This window comes from Salvelinus fontinalis, chromosome 8 (assembly GCF_029448725.1).
Source record: "Salvelinus fontinalis isolate EN_2023a chromosome 8, ASM2944872v1, whole genome shotgun sequence".
Lineage (NCBI taxonomy): Eukaryota > Metazoa > Chordata > Actinopteri > Salmoniformes > Salmonidae > Salvelinus > Salvelinus fontinalis.
In genome coordinates, this window is record NC_074672.1 from 19,223,831 (window position 1) to 19,238,650 (window position 14,820).

General features: G+C 42.1%; 1 protein-coding gene across 3 annotated transcripts; it reads right to left on the reverse strand.

The window, feature by feature from the left end:
- Window positions 1-308: 308 nt before the first annotated feature.
- LOC129860822 (eukaryotic translation initiation factor 4E type 3-like) lies at window positions 309-14,781 on the reverse strand. 3 transcript variants are annotated; one of them, XM_055931620.1, is made up of 9 exons: window positions 14,544-14,781; window positions 14,269-14,381; window positions 14,021-14,187; window positions 3,661-3,733; window positions 3,403-3,497; window positions 3,229-3,289; window positions 3,052-3,118; window positions 1,413-1,568; window positions 309-1,239 (listed from the first exon to the last, which is right to left on the reverse strand). In XM_055931620.1, the coding sequence occupies exons 3-9, from the start codon at window positions 14,182-14,184 to the stop codon at window positions 1,193-1,195; spliced, it is 663 nt and encodes a 220-aa protein (XP_055787595.1). In that variant the 5' UTR covers window positions 14,185-14,187; window positions 14,269-14,381; window positions 14,544-14,781; the 3' UTR covers window positions 309-1,192. The 3 variants fall into 3 exon arrangements, with proteins under 3 accessions (XP_055787595.1, XP_055787592.1, XP_055787593.1); XM_055931617.1 differs by having other exon boundaries at window positions 14,021-14,381; window positions 14,544-14,780; XM_055931618.1 differs by having other exon boundaries at window positions 14,021-14,394; window positions 14,544-14,780.
- Window positions 14,782-14,820: the final 39 nt, after the last annotated feature.

The window sequence follows — 14,820 nt, forward strand, 5'->3', positions numbered from 1 at the left end:
ACCATTCCAGAGACTCAGTTGAGATCTCATCTTACTAAAACAAATACTTTCATTAAAAACTGCAACAATACCCAGCTATACAGTCTGTAAGATTATTTGTTTTTCTACTCTCTAGGAGACTAATCAATCTTAGTGTTTGAACATGGATGACCTGAGTCACAGGGAAGGACATTGATCAACTACAGAGATGGCATCTGATAACAATTACAAGGTTACAAAACATAAAAGCTTGGCAGGGAACATGCACTCTCACACAACTGAGGGTTAGAAAGGTCTTTGGTAAAGAGAAGTACTCATTCAACTCAAAGCACGGTTTATACAGCATACATTTTATTTTAAGAAGGGTTTCTTTTAAAGTTTGTAGGACTTTAATGAGAATAATATTCATGATAGAAATGTAATATTTCTTGATCAAATCCCTTTTGTGGAGCTTATAATAAACACGTGCACAACTTAGAAATTAGCATCAGTGAACTGAAGAAACAGTAATAGAGATCCTGTTAATTATAGTAAAAATGAAAAATGCTTGTTTCGGAAAAAACAATATTGAGTGTGTTTGTTCAATGATCCACCGCTATTACAAAAACACTCTGGGTAAACTACTGCATATATTTTTTTCTAGTACCATTTTCTGATTTTGTACAAAAGTTGGTGTCACTTTACAAATCTAACAACAAGTAACAGTTAACAGCTTTCTTTCCCCTAACCTCAAAAAACGACAAAAACTACCAAACAAAAAAACATTGAGAATGTGTAACATTTTTGCATAAAACAGTATGAATATTACTGTCTTGAGGAAAAGACTCTTCATTCATTCATTCTAGAATAAGGTAACAATGTAAATCCCTTACATACTGAAAATATATTCTGAGATCTGGAACCCATGATAACAAATAAAAGGCTCTGGTAAAATTGCAGTTGAGATCAAATGTGGTAAAAAAAAATATATATATATACATGATCAACTATTGTCCTCTTCAGTTTTAGCTAAATATCTTTGTATAAAAAACAAACACTAAAGTACATGTTTATTAGTCATCCTAAAATGAAGCCCCAGCTATTATATTTTCTGTCTGCCCAAACTGAAGTAATTGTATAACACATTTACAAAAGACAGTAGAGCTCAGATTAGGGGACAATTCAGTCCATTTCGAAGACCAAAAACAACAAAGTGTAAAATGTGCAAAGAGTGCTAATGTCTTGGGTGACCTCCTTCGAAGGCATGATGCTCCTCATGTGCTAAAACAAAAATAAACACATTCATCTCATGAGTTATCAATAGGCTCATTCATCAGACACATGACAACAGTATGTGAAGAGTAAAGTGTTTCGATGGAGTGAATTAGCATGTACTCTAGTCTACTTGTTTTTATCATGACATGTGAATGTCATACAAGGTAGAAAGTACTCACGCTTATAAAATACTGCCTTAAAAGTTATCTGTGGAAGAAGTTCATAGATCCGTCCTAGGACGTTTGCTTCGTTAGCAAAAGAGGCAATTCCATTCCAGATTTGAACAACATCTTCTCTGTCTCGTATGCTGACACTAACACCAACCACCTCATCTTCTGAAACACAACCAGAGAATAAAATATTTCAGATAAATACATCAATACCCTTACATTTTGAGGTACAACTTTACAAGGGACGGAACATTGTATGTTTTTCTTTATGACAGGATGTTCATGGCATTTCAGACTTCTTCTGTATGGTTGCACATGTAGACTAACAGTGAAATGCTTACTTACAGGTCATTTTCCAACAATGCAGAGTTAAAGATACCAATTTGGGGGGGGGGGGGGATAGAGACAAGGAATATATACACAGTGAATAACGAATAACAATAACGACTAAAATAACATAGCTATATACAGGGAGTACCAGTACCAAGTCGATGTGCAGGGGTACGAGGTAATTGAGGTAGCTATGTACATAAAGGTAGGGGTAAAGTGACTAGGCAACAGGATAGATAAAACAGTAGCAGCAGCGTGTGTGATGAGTGTGAAAGTGTGTGTGTGTGTGTGTGTATGACGTCAGTATGCATGTGTGCGCGTGTTATGTGTGTATGGCACAGGAGGTTGGTGGCACCTTAATTGGGGAGGACAGGCTCGTGGTAATGGTCAGAGCGGAATAAGTGGAATGGTATCAAACGCATCAGCCACATGGTTTCCATGTGTTTAATGCCATTCCATTCGCGCCGTTGCAGACATTATTATGAGCCGTCCTCCCCTCAGCAGCCTCCACTGGTGTGTGTGTGTGTTGGGGTGTCAGTATGTGTAAATGTGTGGGTAGAGTCCATTGTGTGTGCATGGAGTCAGTGCAAGAGAGTTGGTGCAAAGAAGGGGCAATGAAAGTAGTCTGGGTAGCCATTTGGTTAGCAGTCTTATGGCTTGGGGGTAGAAGCTGTTCAGGGTCCTGTTGGTTCCAGAATTGGTGCACTGGTAGCACTTGTCATGTGGTAGCAGAGAGCACAGTCTATGGCTTAGGTGGCGTGGCCAGGACCTCTCTACCGCCTGGGGTACAGAGGTCCTATGTGGCAGAAAAAAAGAAAAAAAAATTGCCTGCAGACGGCTATATCGGTCCGCTAAAACAGGACGAGTAAAGTCCCAGTGCACTACTTTTGTGAGAAAGAAATAATACATATATTTTTTTCTTCTTCAGGGGGTGCTGCAGCACCCCTATGTCCTGAGGGGGGGGGGGGGGGGGAGAGGCGCTGTCGTATCCTCTTCATAGCTGTGTGGACCATGTTAATTCCTTAGTGATGTGGACACAGAGAAACTTGAAGCTCTCGACCTTGCTCCACGACAGCTCTATTGATGTGGATGGGGGCGTACTCGCTTCTCTGTTTCCTGTAGTCCACGATCAGCTCCTTTGTCTTGCTGACGTTGAGGGAGAGATTGTTGTCCTAGCACCACACTGCTAGGTCTCGGACCTCCTCCCTATAGGCTGCCTCATCGCCGTTGGTGATCACTGACTAATTCTTCATGACTGTAAAAGCTGACAAGACCATGTAGACCAAAACCCACAGTTGCACTCTCTCTTCACACTTACCTGCAGCACAGTAATCAGTGAATTGCTCCCCAATAGTGGCTAACAGTAACTCCTTCCATACAGCAGGCTGGGGAAATGAAGACATATTGAGTATGTTACCAGTATACACATTTACTCAACAAACATAAATATGGTCTGAATGATTAAAACATAACATATGACCGTTATTGTACTTACAGTGCTTTCTTTGGGTACTTTTATTTTCCAAACTCCCCCCTTTGCATTACTCTCTTCTTCCCTGGATGAAATGGAAAATGCATAGCAAGACAGTGTAAATGAAAGGTAATACCATTTCACATATAATTATGCATAGACCTATGTATTTGTATTAATTGGATTATTTAGTCTTACCAGAGTGGTCTTCTCTCTCCTCTCATTAAGTGATAGCTACATCTCAGTGGTAAACTGGAAACTCCAGGTATATTGTTGTACACGCTCCAAAAGCTCTATGAAAAAAATATGAGAAAAAAATGCAACCTTTACCATGATTATCAAAATCATAGTGTTGCCTTTATTACTCCATTATTATTGAGAAACACAAATACATAACATGTGCATTTATCATGATGTGGCAATTATCTTAAACCTCAACTAACACAGAGAGCTAACCTGAACTGTTTGCACAGTGTAGATTTTCTTCAGACCTGATTCACATTGTGCTGCGGTTGTTCCTGGTAAAGATCTGGAGGAAAGATCCAAACAAAACATCAATATATAATTAAATCTATATAGAACTCTGCATCTGGCATGATCTAGCAGTCCTAAAATAACCTGTTTTGTTTTTGTATCTATAGCAAGCCTTGGTACAACATTTCCCCCACTCTGTGAACAGGCTTTACTAGATATCTCAGTGAGCAGAGGTTGTGCTCAAAGCAGCCAGGTCGGAGAAGATCAGGTGTCAACCCCCTTTCCACAGGACTCTAGCCCAGCAGTAAACAAGACTGACTGACCCCTTTAAAGTTGACTGCCTTCTCTCTTGGCCAGAGACGTACACTACATGACCAAAAGTATGTGGTCACCTGCTCGTCAACCATCTCATTCCAAAAATCACGGGCATTAATATGGAGTTTGTCCCCCCTTTGATGCCTCAACAGCCTCCACTCTTCTGGGAAGGCTTTCCTTTCCACCAGACGTTGGAACATTGCTGCAGGGACTTGCATCCATTGTCATGCTGAAACAGGAAAGGGCTTTACCTAAACTGTTGCCACAAAGTTTGAAGCACAGAATCGTATAGAATGTCATTGTATGCTGCAGTGTTAAGATTTCCCTTCACTGGAACTATGGGGCGTAGCCCGAACCATGAACAACCGCAGACCATTATTCCTCCTCCACCAAAATGTACAGTTGGCACTATGCATTCGAGCAGGTAGCGTTCTCCTGGCATCCGCCAAACCCCGATTCATCCATCAAACTGCCAGATGGTGAAGTGTTTTCCACTGAAATGGAAACCCATTTCATGAAGCTACCAACGAACAGTTATTGTACTGACATTGCTTCCAGGGGCAGTTTGGAACTCGGTAGTAAGTGTTGGACAGGAGCACTCGACACTCAATCAAATGTATTCATAATGCCCCTTTTACATCAGTAGATGTCACAAAGTGCTATACAGAAACCCAGCCTGAAACCCCAAACAGCAAGCAATGCAGACGTAGGAGCACGTGGCTGGAAAAAACTCGAAAGGCAGGAACCTAGGAAGAAACCTAGAGAGAGACCAGGTTCTGAGGGGTGGTCAGTCCTCTTCTGGATGTGCGCCGGGTGGAGATTATAACAGTACAGTGGCAAGAAAAAGTATGTGAACCCTTTAGAATTACCTGGATTTCTGCATAAATTGATCATCAAATTTGATTTGATCTTCATCTAAGTCACAACAATAGACAAACATAGTGTGCTTAAACTAATAACACACAAATTATTGTATTTTTCTTGTCTATATTGAATACATAATTTAAACATTCACAGTGTAGGTTGGAAAAAGTATGTGAACCCCTAGGCTAATAACTTGTCCAAAAGCTAATTGGAGTCAGGAGTCAGCTAACCTGGAGTCCAATCAATGAGACGAGATTGGAGACGTTGGTTAGAGCTGTCTTGCTCTATGAAAAACACTCACAAAAATTGAGTTTAAGAAGAATCCTAGAGAGTCAGCTAAAGACTTACAGAAATCTCTGGAACATGCTAACATCTCTGTTGACGAGTCTACGATATGAAAAACACTAAACAGAATGGTGTTCATAGGAGAACACCACTGAAGAAGCCACTGCTATCCCAAAAAAACATTGCTGCACATCTGAAGTTTGCAAAAGTGCACCTGGATGCTCCGGCAAAATATTCTGTGGACAGATGAAACTACAGTTGAGTTGTTTGGAAGGAACACACAACACTGTGTGTGGAGAAAAAAAAGGCACAGCACACCAACATCAAAACTCCATCCCAACTGTAAAGTATGGTGGAGGGAGCATCATGGTTTGGGGCTGCTTTGCTGCCTCAGGGCTTAGACAGCTTGCTATCGTTGATGGAAAAATGAATTCCCAAGTTTATCGAGACATTTTGCAGGAGAATGTTAGGCTATGTGTACGCCAATTGAAGCTCAACAGAAGTTGGGGTGATGCAACAGGACAAGAACCCAAAACACAGAAGTAAATCAACAGAATGGCTTCAACAGAAGAAAATACACCTTCTGGAGTGGCCCAGTCAGGGTCCTGACCTCAACCCGATTGAGATGTGTAGCATGACCTCAAGAGAGCGGTTCACACCAGACATCAAGAATATTGCTGAACTGAAACAGTTTTGTAAAGAGGAATGGTCCAAAATTCCTCCTGACCCTTCAGGTCTGATCCACAGCTACAGAAAACGTTGAAGGAGGGTCAACCAGTTATTAAATCCAAGGGTTCACATAATTTTCTTGCCACTGTACATGGTCAAGATGTTCAAACGTTCATAGATGACCAGCAGGGTCAAATAATAATAATCGCAGTGGTGTAAACACAGTGGTTGTAGAGCAGGGGTGTCAAAGTCAAATGGACGGAGGGCCAAATAAAAAATTTAGCTACAAGCCGAGGGCCGGACTGTTCGAATGTTCATTGAAAAATGTTTAAATGACGCATATAGTCTAGTGAACCTAATTGAACCTACTGAAAACCTAACAAATATATTCCAATATGATCAGATAAATAAAGCAATATTTTCTTATGGCTCTGTCAGTAATCTTTAATTTTCAACAGACACAAAAGACAAATTTCCTTTATATAAAAATCCCCATAACATGAACATTAAATGAAAGAAACCGGTATTCAAGGCACCATCAGTAGCCTATATTTTCTATTTTAGCAAAAGTGGGCTAAATTTACTTCAAAGAAAAAAACAATAATAGCAATTTTCTATCATCCACTCAACTGAAATATTTTTAAAATATAATTGGATTGAAATACAATAAAATAAAGTGCAAAAATCTATTAATCAAAAACAACACTTTGTTTAAGGAGAAGTAACATGCAGTGAAAACAAATATTAAACTTTAACTTTTAAACTTGAACTGAGTAAAAACTCTAAATATGTGATTGCACAGTAATGTTCACTTGTTTGAGGTTGAGGGTGATACTTGGTGGTGTCCCATCTTTTCCACAAGTTCATCAATGTTCGGGGTAAGGCTCTGAGCTGAGGAAATCCTCAGAATTGAGTGGAGGTGTTCAGCAGTAAGTCGACTTCTGTGTGATGTTTTGTTCAGGTTCATCAAAGAAAACAGTTGTTCACACAGGTATGTGCTGCCAAACATAGACAACGTTTGAGCAGCCTGGATGCGCAGCTGGGGCATTGTGTCGGGGAGGAAACGGGCGAACTCCGCAGCACCCACTGCCGCATATTTTGCCCTCAGTGCATCATTGCATTGGAGGTCAATCAACTCCATTTGGAGGTTTGGTGGTGAGCTTTCCACGTCAACAGCAAATGGGTTACCGAGCAGTTCCAACCTGCTTTTTTGTGCTTCAAAGTCAGCAAATCGGCGTCGAAAGTCAGCGGCAAGCATACCTATTTTATCAGCCAACTGTGCGCTCGGGAACGCACTGGTAGAGAGCTTCTCTTTCATGGTCTGGCAGCTGGGAAAGTGGCTCAAATTTTCTTTCCGCATCTGCGTCTCCCACAGAGTCAGTTTGGTTTTAAATGCCTTCACTGTACTGTACATATCAGAGATGACATGATCCCGACCCTGCAGCTGCAAGTTCATTGCATTCAGATGGCTCGTAATGTCACACAGAAAAGCCATTTCACACAGAAACATTTCGTCTCGGAGTTGTGTTGTGTCTTTCCCTTTGCTGTCCAAGAACAGACAAATCTCCTCACGAAGCTCGAAACATCTTTGAAGCACCTTTCCCTGGCTTAGCCATCGCACCTCTGTGTGATAAGGCAAATCACCATGCTCCGTTTCTAACTCCGTCAGAAATGCCTTGAACTGGCGGTGATTCAAACCTTTGGCTCTGATAAAGTTAACTGTGCGCGTGATGATGCTCATTATATGCTCCATTTTCAAGGCTTTACCGCACAACGCTTCCTGGTGTATGATACAATGATAAGCTGTCAGCTCACCTGTCGCGTTTTCCTCTTGCATCTTTTCCCGTATCTTCGCCACCAGTCCGCTCCTGTGTCCACACATCGCAGGTGCTCCGTCGGTTGTCAAACCCACGAGTTTTTCCCAAGGCAGCTCCATCTCATTTACACATCTTGACACCTCTTCATACAAATCATGCCCCGTAGTTGTGCCATGCATAGGACGTAAAGCCAAAAACTCCTCTGTCACGCTTAGGCTGGAGTCCACTCCGCGGATGAAAATTGACAACTGGGCAATGTCAGAAATGTCGGTGCTCTCATCCACAGCCAAGGAATATGCAATGAAATCTTTTCCCTTTTTCACAAGCTGCTCTTTTAGATTGATGGACAACTGGTCTACTCTCTCGGCAATGGTGTTTCTGCTCAGACTCACATTTAAAAAGAGTTGCCTTTTTTCTGGGCAAACTTCGTCACAAACTTTAATCATGCAGTTTTTGATTAAATCCCCCTCCGTAAATGGCCGGGCTGATTTAGCGATCTCTTCTGCCAAAATAAAACTGGCCTTGACAGCAGCCTGGCCTTGTGATTTGGCTTTTTTGAACAGAGCCTGTCGAGATTTGAGGCCTCGTTTTAATTCCTCTGCCTTTTGTAGCCTTTGTTCCATGTCCATATTCTTGTTTTTGTCCGCGTGTTTCGTTTCATAATGTCGTCTCAGATTATACTCTTTCAGTACCGCCACACTTTCTCCACACAGAAGACACACAGGTTTTCCAGCTACCTCCGTGAACATATACTCCGACTCCCACCTTGTTTGAAACCCCCGGTTCTCAGTGTCCACCTTCCGTTTTGCCATTTTTGATGGGTATCTGAAAGTCAATTTTACTGTGATGCTGACGACTGCTGTGCCAATAAATATTGAAATGAAGCAGCCTACTGCTCGGTGCGTCACCGTTGCATTGTGGGAAATGTAGTATTGGTGCGTGTAAAAGATCTGCGGGCTGCCGGCTTGCTGCGGTCTGCGGGCCGGTTCTAATAATAAATCAAGATCATCCCAGGGGCCGTAAAAAACCTTCTCGCGGGCCGGATGTGGCCCGCGGGCCTTGACTCTGACATATGTGTTGTAGAGGGTGCAACAGGTCAGCACCTCAGGAGTAAATGTCAGTTGGCTTTTCATAGCCGAGCATTCAGAGTTCAAGATAAGAGGTGTGGTAGAGAGAGAGAGTAGAAAATAGTAGGTCTGGGACAAGGTAGCACGGCCGGTGAAGAGGTCAAGGTTCCATAGCCACTGACAGAACAGTTGAAACTGGAGCAGCAGCACGACCAGGTGGACTGGAGACAGCAAGCAGTCATCAGGCCAGGTAGTCCTGAGGCATGGTCCTAGGGCTCAGGTCCTCCGGGAGGGGGAGGGAGCATACTTAAAATTCACACAGGACACCGGATAAGACAGGAGAATTACACCAGATATAACAGACTGACCTTAGAACCCTGACACAAAATATTGCAGCATAGATACTGGAGGCTGAGCCAGGAGGGGTCAGGAGACACTGTGGCCCCGTCCGATGATACCCCTGGACACGGCCAATCTGGCAGGATTGTCAAAGCACAGCCCCCACACCACTAAAGGGATATCTGCAGACCACCAACCTACTACACTGAGACAAGGCTAAGTATAGCCCACAAAATTCTCCACCACCGCAAGAGCCCGAGGGGGCGCCAACCCAGACAGTGAATTTCAGCGTTGCTTGTGTGACGTTCTGTGAGCTTGTGTGGCCTACCACTTCGCAGCCGTTGTTGCTCCTAGATGTTTCCACTTCACAATAACAGCACTTACAGTTGACCGGGGCAGCTCTAGCAGGGCAGAAATTTGACAAACTGAATTGTTGGAAAGGTGGCATCCTATGACGGTGCTACGTTGAAAGTCACTGAGCTTTTCAGTAAGGCCATTCTACTTCCAATGTTTGTCTATGGAGATTGCATGCTAGCGTGCTCGATTCTATACACCTGTCAGTGACGGGTGTGGCTGAAATAGCCAAATCTTCTCATTTGAAGGGGTGTCCACATACTATGCTGTAAAAACATATTTGCCCCCTTTCTAATAATCTCTACTTTTAGATATTTTTTTATACTGAATGTTATCAGATCTTCAACCACAACCTAACATTAGATAAAGGGAACCTGAGTGAACAAATGACACAACAGTTTATCCAGCAGCATACCACCCTGCATACCACTACTGGCTTGCTTCTGAAGCTAAGCAGGGTTGGTCCTGGTCAGTCCCTGGATGGGAGACCAGATGCTGCTGGAAGTGGTGTTGGAGGGCCAGTAGGAGGCACTCTTTCCTCTGGTCTAAAAAAATATCCCAATTCCCCAGGGCAGTGATTGGGGACACTGCCCTGTGTAGGGTGCCGTCTTTCGGATGGGACGTTAAAACGGGTGTCCTGACTCTCAGAGGTCATTAAAGATCCCATGGCACTTATCGTAAGAGTAGGGGTGTTAACCCCGGTGTCCTGGCTAAATTCCCAATCTGGCCCTCAAACCATCATGGTCACCTAATAATCCCCAGTTTACAATTGGCTCATTCATCCCCTGTAACTATTCCCCAGGTCGTTGCTGCAAATGAGAACGTGTTCTCAGTCAACTTACCTGGTAAAATAACGGTAAAATAAAAAATAAAAAAAACAATTACCTACTTATTTCATAAACAAAGTTATGTAACACCCAATGCCAGTGTAATTACCCCCTTACATTCAATAACTGGTTTTGCCACCTTTAGCTACAATGACTCCAACCAAAAGCTTCCTGTAGTTGTTGATCAGTCTCTCACATCGCTGTGGAGGAAGTTTGGTCCACTCTTCCATGCAGAACTGCTTTAACTCAGCAACATTTGTGGGTTTTCATGCATGAACTACTCGTTTCAAGTCCTGCCACATCATCTCAATTAGGATTAGGTCTGGACTTTTACTAGGCCATTCCAAAAATGTGTTGCTTTCTAGCCACTTTCATGTGGACTTGATTGTGTGTTTTGGATCATTGTCTTGCTGCATTACCCAGTTGCGTTTCAGCTTCAGCTCACAGACGGATGGCCTGACATTCTCCTGTAGAAACCTCTGATACAGAGCAGAATTCATGGTTCCGTCTAAAGCAAGTCAACCAGGTTCTGAGGTAGCAAAGCATCCCCAAACCATCACACTACCACCAACATGCTTGACCGTTGGTATGAGGTTCTTACTGTGGAATGCAGAGTTTGTTTTTGGTTTTCACCAGACATAGTATTTGTAAACTCATGTTCCCTTTATCTAAAATCAGGATTTGGTTGAAGATCTGATAACTTTCAGTATGAAAAATATATATATATTTTTGGAAAATCAGAAAAGGGGCAAATACTTTTTCACAGCACAGTACCAGTCAAAAGTTTGGACACACCTATTCATTCCAGGGTTTTTCTTTATTTTTTACTATTGTCTACATTGTAGAATAATAGTTAAGACATCAACACTATGAAATAACACATATGGAATCATGTAGTAACCAAAGAAAGTGTTAAATAAAACAAAATATATTTTAGATTCTTCAAAGTAGCCACCCTTTGCCGTGAGAACAGCTTTGTACACTCTTGGCATTCTCTCAACCAGCTTCACGAGGTAGTCACCTGGAATTAATTTCAATTAACAGGTGTGCCTTTTTAAAAGTGTATTTCCTTCTTAATACGTTTGAGCCAATCAGTTGTGTTGTTACAAGGTAGGGGTAGTATACAGACGATAGCACTATTTGGTAAAAGACCAAGTACATTTTATTTTTTTTATTTTACCGTTATTTTACCAGGTAAGTTGACTGAGAACACGTTCTCATTTGCAGCAACGACCTGGGGAATAGTTACAGGGGAGAGGAGGGGGATGAATGAGCCAATTGTAAACTGGGGATTATTAGGTGACCATGATGGTTTGAGGGCCAGATTGGGAATTTAGCCAGGACACCGGGGTTAACACCCCTACTCTTACGATAAGTGCCGTGGGATCTTTAATGACCTCAGAGAGTCAGGACACCCGTTTAACGTCCCATCCGAAAGACGGCACCCTACACAGGGCAGTGTCCCCAATCACTGCCCTGGGGCATTGGGATATTTTTTAGACCAGAGGAAAGAGTGCCTCCTACTGGCCCTCCAACACCACTTCCAGCAGCATCTGGTCTCCCATCCAGGGCCTGACCAGGACCAACCCTTCTTAGCTTCAGAAGCAAGCCAGTAGTGGTATGCAGGGTGGTATGCTGCTGGCATAGAACAGCTCAAATAAGCTAAGATAAATTACAGACATTACTTTAAGACAGGGGTGGGCAACTATAGTCCTCAAGGGCCTGATTGGTTTCACACTTTTCCCTCCATCCCTAGAAAACGTAGCTGATTAATCAAATTGCATTCTAAACTGAAGATCATGATTAGGTGATTATTGGAGTCATGTGTGTTAGCTGGAGCAAAACTGTGACACCAATCAGGCCCGCGAGGACTGTAATTAGCCACCCCTGCTTTAAGACATGAAGGTCAGTCAATCACTTCAAAAGTTTCTTCAAGTGCAGTCACAAAAAACATCAAGCGCTATGAAACTGGCTCTCATGAGGACCGCCACAGGAAAGGAAGACCCAGAGTTATCTCTGCTGCAGAGGATAAGTTCATTAGAGTTACCAGCCTCAGAAATTGCAGCCCAAATAAAGGCTTCACAGAGTTCAAGTAAGAGACACATCTCAACATCAACTGTTTAGAGGACACTGCGTGAATCAGGCCTTCATGGTCGAATTGCTGCAAAGAAACCACTACTTAGGAACACCAATAATAAGAAGAGACTTGCTTGGGCCAAGAAACACAAGCAATGGACATTAGACCGGTGGAAATCTGTCCTTTGGTCTGAGGAGTCCAAATTTGAGATTTTGGTTCCAACTGCTGTGTCTTTGTGAGATGCAGAGTAGGTGAACGGATGAACTCCCCATGTGTGGTTCCCACCGTGAAGCATGGAGGAGGAGGTGTGATGGTGCTTTGCTGGTGACACTGTCTGTGATTTATTTAGAATTCAAGGCACACTTAACCAGCATGGCTACCACAGCATTCTGCAGTGATACGCCATCCCATCTGGTTTGCCCTTAGTGGGACTATCATTTGTTTTTCAACAGGACAACGATCCAACACACCTCTAGGCTTTGTAAAGGCTATTTGACCAAGAAGGAGAGTGATGGAGTGCTGCATCAGATGACCTGGCCTCCACAATCGCCCGACCTCAAACCAATTGAGATGGTTTGGGATGAGTTGGTCCGCAGAATGAAGGAAAAGCAGCCAACAAGTGCTCAGCATACGTGGGAACTACTTCAAGACTGTTGGAATAGCATTCTAGGTGAAGCTGGTGGAGAGAATGCCAAGTGTGTGCAAAGCTGTCATCAAGGCAAAGGGTGGCTACTTTTTGAAGAATCTCATATTGTTTGTTTCAAACTTTGTTGGTTTCTACATGATTCCAAATGTGTTATTTCATAGTTTTGATGTCTTCACTATTATTCTACAATGTAGAAAATAGTAAAAATATAGAAAAACCTTTGAATGAGTAGGTGTGTCCAAACTTTTGACTGGTACTGTATAGTGTACACATTGATATACATAATTTCAATAAGAACACAATGAAAAGAAAGATCTGTATAGGCAAAACCTATGTCCATTATTGTGACATCCATCCTAGTTTTTTATTAAACTGTAAAAAAAGCTAGGTCGAAATGAAAACCAAGACAGAGAAAAGGTATCCACATTACTGAGTCAATGGATGGCGGAAGCCTAAACAAAAACAAACTAGCCTATGACTTAACTTTTAGTCTTGAGATTGAAAATAAATACTTTCACCCCTAGGCCTCAGGATTTTTTTATATATTTTTTGAACAAATCACTGTTGAGGGACTCAGGCCTTCCCCAACCCAAGGTCCTAACACCGGTTACATAGCAGAGGTAAACAAACTTTGCCCCATATACAAGTTCTCACAGTGTTGATAAAAATAGACAAAGTCCAATTCCAGCAGGTCATGTGTACACTTCCCATAATAGAATAATATTTGCTAAATGTCAGTGAAGCAGTGAGCAAAAGTTTTACAATTAATAAAATTGCTGATAGCCTGCCTAAGACTGAGATTTTGAGAACATTTTCTTACTGATGGTACATTGCATAGCACCATATCACGCGAGGAATAAGAAACAGTGATTGCGAAAACACAGGTTATAGTGTAATAATAATATACGTTACTATTGTGGCGTTATACCCATGCACTGTCTGCAACTTGAAAGACTCCTTTGTTTTGGCAAGACTTGCTAGCTAGCTCAAATAAAGTTGAATTCATACAAACTCATCCCATGAAAACAAATCATAGATTTAATCACCATCAAGTAAATATAATGATAAAATGGTGAGCTTACCTATCAAGCCAAAAAGTCCACGGAGAATGTAATGGGAGGGTGCCGTTTCCATCGTTGTTCGAGATGTTCTCCAATTCTCTTTCGTCAATATGGATGTTACGTTCTGCGGAGTTTTGACTTACTGTGTTGTTCAGTTGCAGGGTTGGAACAGCAGGAACGGCCATTTCCTGGGTTGTAAAAATAATCGATTTGATTGTTTTTAAAATATCTCGTTTCACCTTTTGATTAAATAGGTGTAAAGTGCCTACTTTGCTGACTCTTCGTAGCGTCACCGGTCTGGCGCCACAACAACAGTAAAACGATGACGTCTAGCTGTCTGCAGGCCAAACGTTCTTGTCATAAACCGCAGGCGAGATTCACACTAGGAAACAAGACTGCCTTAAATTATTATTACATGTACCTCAAATTTCCCCTAAAACATACCAAGACCCCTTAATAGGAATGAAATCGTCCTTAAATTAAACAAATGGCCTCTTAAGTCTCCCTTAATTTTAAAATGCAAAAGAGTACCCATTATACATACCTTAATTTCAATTGTTTGTCAGTACCCTTTATTTTTCTATTTCAGTGCATATGAAGGATATCAAGAAACGCATCCGTAATAATACCTTACTACAGAATGTTTGATAGCTCCCTTGTTTTGGGGGTTTAAGGATAGATCAAGGGACATACGGAGCACGCCCTTTATTATTCATTGCTTTAGATTGTTTTTGTTGATCCTACACATTTTCAGATTAGGTGCCGCGCGCGTAGAGTGGATATTTTTTCTATAGTCTACCACCCGTACTGTAGATGGCGGC

What these genes read in the sequence shown, in the direction of transcription:
- LOC129860822 (XM_055931620.1), bottom strand. Translation starts at nt 14,184, where the DNA reads ATGGCCGTTCCTGCTGTTCCAACCCTGCAACTGAACAACACAGTAAGT. An exon ending in ACACTGTGCAAACAGTTCAG is followed by an intron (nt 3,498 to 3,660) that starts GTTAGCTCTCTG and finishes TTTTTTTCATAG; the next exon opens with AGCTTTTGGAGCGTGTACAA. An exon ending in GGAGAGAGAAGACCACTCTG is followed by an intron (nt 3,290 to 3,402) that starts GTAAGACTAAAT and finishes CATTTCATCCAG; the next exon opens with GGAAGAAGAGAGTAATGCAA.